The sequence below is a fragment of the Arachis ipaensis genome, chromosome B04 (assembly GCF_000816755.2).
Source record: "Arachis ipaensis cultivar K30076 chromosome B04, Araip1.1, whole genome shotgun sequence".
Taxonomy (NCBI): Eukaryota; Viridiplantae; Streptophyta; class Magnoliopsida; order Fabales; family Fabaceae; genus Arachis; species Arachis ipaensis.
Window position 1 is genome coordinate 102,467,228 of NC_029788.2, and position 7,485 is coordinate 102,474,712.

The 7,485-nt window shown below is 37.9% G+C and overlaps 1 protein-coding gene across 1 annotated transcript; it reads right to left on the reverse strand.

The window, feature by feature from the left end:
• On the reverse strand, positions 3,365-4,042 carry LOC107636784. The gene has a single exon (XM_016340272.1). It carries the CDS (start codon positions 4,040-4,042, stop codon positions 3,365-3,367), a length of 678 nt encoding a protein of 225 aa, XP_016195758.1.

Here is a 7,485-nt window from a genome sequence, read left to right on the forward strand (position 1 = left end):
CCTTGAGGTGTCAGAGGTAAAGAAGAATAGAAGGATAAAGTAGAGAAGAAAGAATTCGAACTTATCAAGAGGGATATAGTTCGAATTGTACATTGAGGAGGAGTGTTAGTCCATAAATAGAAGGATGTGAGGAGAGGGGAGGAATTTTCAAAAATAAAGTAAAAAGATTTTGAAATAATTAAGTGAAATTTTGAAAATTTGGTAAATGATTTTCGAAAACTAAGATTGGGAAAGAAATTAAGTGATTTTTGTAAAAGATTTTGAAATTAGAAATCAAAAAGATATGATTGAAAATTAATTTTGAAAAAGATGTGATTGAAAAGATATGATTGAGAAGATATGATTGAGAATCAAATTAAAAAGAAGAAAGTTTTTAAAATTAAAGTTGATTACTTGACGAAAAAGAAATTAAAAGATATGATTCTAGAATTAAAACTTTTGATCCTTTCTTAATAGGCAAGTAACAACTTGAAAATTTTGAATTAAATCACTAATTGTGGCAAGGATTTTCGAAAATAGTAATAAATAAAAAAATTGAAAAGAAATTGATTTTGAAAAGATATGATTGAAAAGATATGATTTGAAAAAAAATTCATTTTGAAAAATTATGAATATTTGAAAAAGATTTGAATTAAAAACAAAATCTTCCCTCTAGTGTCCTCCTGGCGTTAAACGCCCAGAATGGCATCCATTCTGGCATTTAACGCCCAAAATGCTACCTTTTTGGGCGTTTAACGCCCATCCAGGTACCCTGGCTGGCGTTTAAACGCCAGTTTTCCTTCTTCACTGGGCGTTTTGAACGCCCAGCATTTTCTGTGTAATTCCTCTGCTGAATGTTCTGAATCTTCAATTCTTTGTGTTATTGACTTGAAAAGACACAATTTTAAAATTTTTTGAATTTTTAATGATGAGAAACAATAAAAAATGCAACTAAGATCAAATAAACAATGCATGCAAGACACCAAACTTATAAGTTTGTGTACTAAGGACTATAACAAATTGAAAATGTATGTAAGAAACAACAAAAGACATAAAATAAGAGAAATTAAAGATCAGAGCACTGAAATCATCAAGAACAACTTGAAGATCAATGAAGAACATAATGCATATATTCAAAAATGCAAGAGGAATAAAGACATGCAATTGACACCAAACTTAAAAATTGACACTTGACTCAAACAAGAAACACAAAATATTTTTGGTTTTATGATTTTATAAATTTTTTTGTGATTTTTCGAAAATTATATGGAAAAAGAGAAAAAGGACTTCAAAATTCTTAATGAGAATTCCAGGAATCATGCAATGTTAGTCTAAAACTCCGGTCCAGGAATTAGACATGGCTTACTAGCCAGCCAAGCTTTCAGTGAAAGCTTCGGTCCAAAACACTAGACATGGCCAATGGCCAGCCAAGCTTTAGCAAATCATTACGTTCAACAGCAAGTTTGACAGAAATCAACAAGCCCTTGTGATGATAAGTTGAAACCTCGGTCCAAAAGATTAGACATGGCTTCTCAGCCAGCCAGACTTCAACAAATAATCATGAAACTCTAAAATTCATTCTTAAAAGTTCTAAAGAACAAAATAGAAATATTTTTTTTTGTATTTTTGAAAAAAATAAAAAGTAAAAAGCATAAACATAAAATAAAATTGCCTAATTTAAGCAACAAGATGAACCGTCAGTTGTTCAGACTCGAACAATCCCCGACAACGGCGCCAAAAATTTGGTACACAAAATTGTGATCATCAATGGTGCCAACAGCTTGGTATGCACAATTGTAATCTCAACTCTTTGTCACAACTCCGCACAACTAACCAGCAAGTGCACTGGGTCATCCAAGTAATAAACCTTACGTGAGTAAGGGTCGATCCCACGGAGACTGTCGGCTTGAAGCAAGCTATGGTCATCTTGTAAATCTCAGTCAGGTAGATTCAAATGGTTATGGAGAATTGATAATTAAAAGATGAATAAAACATAAAATAAAGATAGAGATACTTATGTAATTCATTGGTGAGAATTTCATATAAGCGTATGAAGATGCTTTGTTCCTTCTGAACCTCTGCTTTCCTATTGCCTTCTTCCAATCATTCATACTCCTTTCCATGGTAGGCTTTATGTTGGGCATCACCGTTGTCAATGGCTACTTCCCGTCTTCTCAGTGAAAATGTTCCAAATGCGCTGTCACCGCACGGCTAATCAGCTGTTGGTTCTCGATCATGTTGGAATAGGATCCATTGATCCTTTTGCGTCTGTCACTACGCCCAACACTCGCGAGTTTGAAGCTAGTCACAGTCATCCCGTCCCAGATTCTACTCAGAATACCACAGACAAGGTTTAGACTTTCCAGATCTCAAGAATGCTACCAATTAATTCTCGCCTATACCACAAAGACTCTGATTTCATGGAATGGAAGGCTCGATTGTCAGGCGAGGCAACCATGCATCATGAACCAGGAGGCTAAGAGATACCCACTCAATCGAAGGTAGAACGAAGGTGGTTGTCAGGCACGCGTTCATAGGTGAGAATGATGATGAGTGTCACGGATCATCACATTCATCAGGTTGAATTGCAAGTGAATATCTTGGAATAAAAATAAGCTTGAATAGAATAGAAAAACAATAGTACTTTGCATTAATTCATGAGGAACAGCAGAGCTCCACACCTTAATCTATGGTGTGTAGAAAATCCACCATTGAAAATACAAAAGTGATAATGGTGATCATTGGCTTCGGCCCCAGAGAGGGAACCAGAAGAACCAAGATGAAAATACAATAGCAAAAGGTCCTATTTATAGAGAACTAGTAGCCTAGGGTTTACAGAAATAAGTAATTAATGCAGAAATCTTCTTCCGGGCCCACTTGGTGTGTGCTTGGGCTGAGCATTGAAGCTTTCACATGTAGAGACTTTTATTGGAGTTAAACGCCAGCTTTTGTGCCAGTTTGGGCGTTTAACTCCAGCTTTTCTGCCAGTTCTGGCATTTTGACGCCAGAATTTCTATGCTGACTTTGAACGCCAGTTTGGGCCATCAAATCTCGAGCAAAGTATAGATTATTATATATTTCTGGAAAGCCCAGGATGTCTACTTTCCAACGCAATTGAGATCGCACCAATTGGGCTTCTGTAGCTCTAGAAAATCGACTTCGAGTACAGGGAGGTCAGAATCCAACAACATCTGCAGTCCTTTTCAGCCTCTGAATCAGATTTTTGCTCAGGTCCCTCAATTTCAGCCAGAAAATACCTGAAATCACAGAAAAACACACAAACTCATAGTAAAGTCCAAATATGTGATTTTTATTTAAAAACATAATAAAAACTAACTAAAATATACTAAAAACATACTAAAAATAATGCCAAAAAGCATATATATTATCCGCTCATCAGTGCTGCCTCATCAACTTCAAGCAGAGTGTCTTCAGGAGAAGTGTTGAGATCATCTTCAAGCCTTTCAGCTTCAAACAATTCTTCAACCAGAGGTTCAATGATATCAATTCTCATGCATCCTTCAGAATCATCAGGATATTGCAAAGCCTCTAAAACATTTAGCCCAATCTCCTCTTCATTGGCCCTCATAGTTACTTCACACTTATGAACATCTATAAGGGCTCTTCCTATGGCTAAGAAGGGTCTTCCAAGAATGATGGATGCATTCTTGTCCTCTTCCATATCCAATATCACAAAATCAGCAGGGAAGATAAAAGACCCTACTTTCACAAGTAGATCCTCCAACACTCCAAAGGAAAACTTGATAGAACGGTTAGCAAGTTGGAGACAAATACGGGTAGGCTTTACTTCATCAATTTGGAGCTTCTTCATCAATGATAGTGGCATGACGTTGATGCTTGCTCCAAGATCACACAAGGTCTTCCGAATAAGGGTGTTTCCAATGGTACAAGGAATCACAAAGCTCCCGGGATCCTGCTGTTTTTCAGGGGGATTCCTCTGGATGATTGCACTGCATTTTTTAGTAAGTACCTCTATCTCTACTTCTTTCCAGTTCCTCTTGTTGCTCAACATCTCCTTCATGAACTTAGCATACAGAGGCATTTGTTCAAGGGTCTCTGCAAAGGGGATGTTGATCTCAAGCTTCCGAAAGACTTCCAAAAACTTGGAGAATTGCTTGTCTTTTTCTGCTTTCTAAAGTTTCTGAGGGTATGATAATTTGGCCTTGTACTCTGGGGCCTTGGGTAGTACAGGATGGATGTCAAGAGTGACTGGAAAGGGGTTGTCAGAGTGCCTGGGGGGAAAGTTCTTTGAATTTTCATTGGCGTTTAATGCCCCCCTTTCTGGGCATTCAGCGCCCTTGGTGCTCCCTACCGAGCGTTCAGTGCCCTTGGTGGTATTCTCTGTTTCTACAATTTTGCTCTCTGGTGTCTCTTTCTCACCCTATTCCTCACTGTTCTAATGTTGAGTGACTAATGTCTTGCAACTCCTCAATTGAATTGTCTGGCATTCCTCTCCGCCTTTGGGGGCCATATTGCTAAGTGGGGTTTGTTCAGGTGTTCACTGGTCTTTCTGGTTCATTTGCATCTCTAGGTTCCTGAGGGAGGCTCGGGTTTCCTGCATAAAGGTTTTCGGCTCTTTGCAAGTTCTATAACAATGGATGCCAAGTTAAGGTACTCTGAGATTGTGGGGGCTGAAAAGGAAAGTCCCCCTGAGAGCTGCTGGCATAAGTCGATTGCTGATTCCTCCTTCCTTGGTTAACGTTCTAAGAATAAAGAACATTATCAGTACGTCTGGAGGAACTTCCCATGTAATTGACCTCCTCAGGTGCATAGTGGTCATAGTTGCAAGTTTCACCTTGAGGGGAGCTACCATGCATATCATAAGGAACATCTGGAGAGGTGCTCTGAATTTTTGCAACTGGGCTCTGCATGCCACCCAATTGTTGAGTGAGAAGACTCATCTGTTGAAATATAAGATTGTTCTAAGTAAGAAGTGCATCTACAGTCTCCACTTCCAAAACTCATTTCCTTACTAGAGTCCTCTCAGATTAATATAAGTACTGGTTCTTGGCAACCATATCAATGAGCTCATTGGCCTCCTCAGGTGTCTTCTTCATGTGCAGGGAGCCACCTGCAAAATTATATAGAGACATCCTAGCCATATCAGAGAGTCCTTCGTAGAAAATATGTACCCTGATCCAATCTAAGAACATAGCAGGAGCACATTTCCTAAGCATCAACTTGTACCTCTTCCAAGCATCATAGAGGGACTCGCTCTCTTCCTTCCTAAAGGTCTGAACATCTTTTTTCAGCTTAGTCAATCTCTGTGGGAGGAAGAACTTGTTCAAGAACTTATTAACTACTTTATTCCAGGTGTTCAAGCTCTCCTTGGGTTGAACATCAAGTCATTCCCTTGCTCGATCCCTTACAACAAATGAGAAGAGCATTAGCTTATAAACCTCAGCGTCCACTCCGTTGGTCTTTACAGTGTCACAGATCTGTAGAAAAAAAAGTTAAAAATAAACATATTAGGATCTTCCTGTAGAAGTCCATGAAACTGGCAAGTTTGTTGCACTAGGATGATCAGCTGTGGGTTGAGCTCAAAATCATCTACTCCAATAGGATGCACACTAATACTCCTTCCATAGAAATCAGAAATGGGAGCTATGTAAGAGCCCAGGGTTCTTCTAAGTTGTGCATTACCATTCGGATCCATAGTGAACTCTCCCTGTTTCTGCACATACACAAACAGAAAACAAAGAGAAATGGAAATCTCTACGTCAGAGTGTAGAGGATTCCCTGTAAGGTATTCTATGTAAAAAGAAATAAAATAAAATAAAGCAAGAAATTAACTAAAAATTTCAAAAACTACAAAAAAATAAAGCAGGGTTTTTGAAAATTAAATAATGGAAAATATTAAAGTTTTCGAAAATCAGAAAAATAAAATCCCTAGAGGGACACCAAACTTAAAATTGAAAATTAAGGGAGAATAAATAAAACTAAAATAAAAAATAAAACTAAATAAACAAAACTGAGAAAAACACCTAATCTAAGCGACTAGACAACTGGTAGTTGTCAATGACAAACAATCCCCAGCAACGGCGCCAAAAACTTGGTGTGGAAATTCGAGATTCCGACAACTTAATCGGCAAATGCACCAGGTCATCCAAGTAATACCTCAGGTGAGTGAGGGTCGATCCCACAAGGATTTTTGGACTGAGCAACAACAATTATCCAATTGGCTTAGTTAGGCGAATAGAAAAGGGTTGTTAATGGTTAAAAATGCATAAAACACTAATCAAAAGCGTAAAGAAAGCAAATAAAGGGTTTGGTGTAAAACAGTGCAAGAAAATAGTTAAGGCTTTGGAGATGTTTATCTTTCTGGATTAAAAGTTCTTACCAACTATTTTAACAATGCACGATTCATTTCATAACAAACTATAAATGTCTAAACCCTAATCTCTTAGTGATTTGGCCTCCTCTAACCTTCATTAACCACCACTCTCGTGGTCACTTAATTTTGATTAGAGGGTTAAGTTCAAAAACTAGTTTATGGTCATAAAAACCCTAATTACCCAAAGCTAACAAGATTATATGTCACATATCCCCATTAGTTCATAAAATTAGCTATTGATGAGCGGATAATTTATACGCTTTTTGGCATTGTTTTTAGTATGTTTTTAGTAGAATCTAGTTACTTTTAGGGATGTTTTCATTAGTTTTTATGTTAAATTCACATTTCTGGACTTTACTATGAGTTTGTGTATTTTTCTGTGATTTCAAGTATTTTCTGGCAGAAATTGAGGGACTTGAGCAAAAATCAGATTCAGAGGTTGAAGAAGGACTGCTGATGCTGTTGGATTCTGACCTCCCTGCACTTAAAATAGATTTTCTGGAGCTACAGAACTCAAACTGGCGTGCTTCCAATTGCGTTGGAAAGTAGACATCCAGGGCTTTCCAAAAATATATAATAGTCCATACTTTGCCCAAGTTTAGACGACACAAACTGGCGTTCAACGCCAGCTCTTTGCCCAATTCTGGCGTCCAGCGCCAGAAACAAGTTGCAAAGTGGAGTTCAACGCCCAAACTGGCACAAAAGCTGGCGTTCAACTCCAAGAATGACCTCTCCACGTGTAGACTTCAAGCTCAGCCCAAGCACACACCAAGTGGGCCCCGGAAGTGGATTTATGCATCAATTACTTACTTCTGTAAACCCTAGTAGCTAGTTTATTATAAATAGGACTTTTTACTAGTGTATTAGACATCTTGGAACATCTTTGGATTATCTTTTGATCTATTGATCACGTTTGGGGGCTGGCCATTCGGCCATGCCTGGACCTTCATTACTTATGTATTTTCAACGGTAAAGTTTCTGCACTCCATAGATTAAGGTGTGGAGCTCTGCTGTTCCTCAAAGATTAATGCAAAGTACTACTGTTTTCTATTTAATTCATCTTATTTCGCTTCTAAGATATTCATTCGCACTTCAACCTGAATGTGATGAACGTGACAATCATCATCATTCCTTATGAACGCGTGCCTGAA

Bases quoted from the DNA above. Each gene is read 5' to 3' on its own strand.
- LOC107636784 (XM_016340272.1), bottom strand. From the start codon at position 4,042: ATGCCTCTGTATGCTAAGTTCATGAAGGAGATGTTGAGCAACAAGAGG.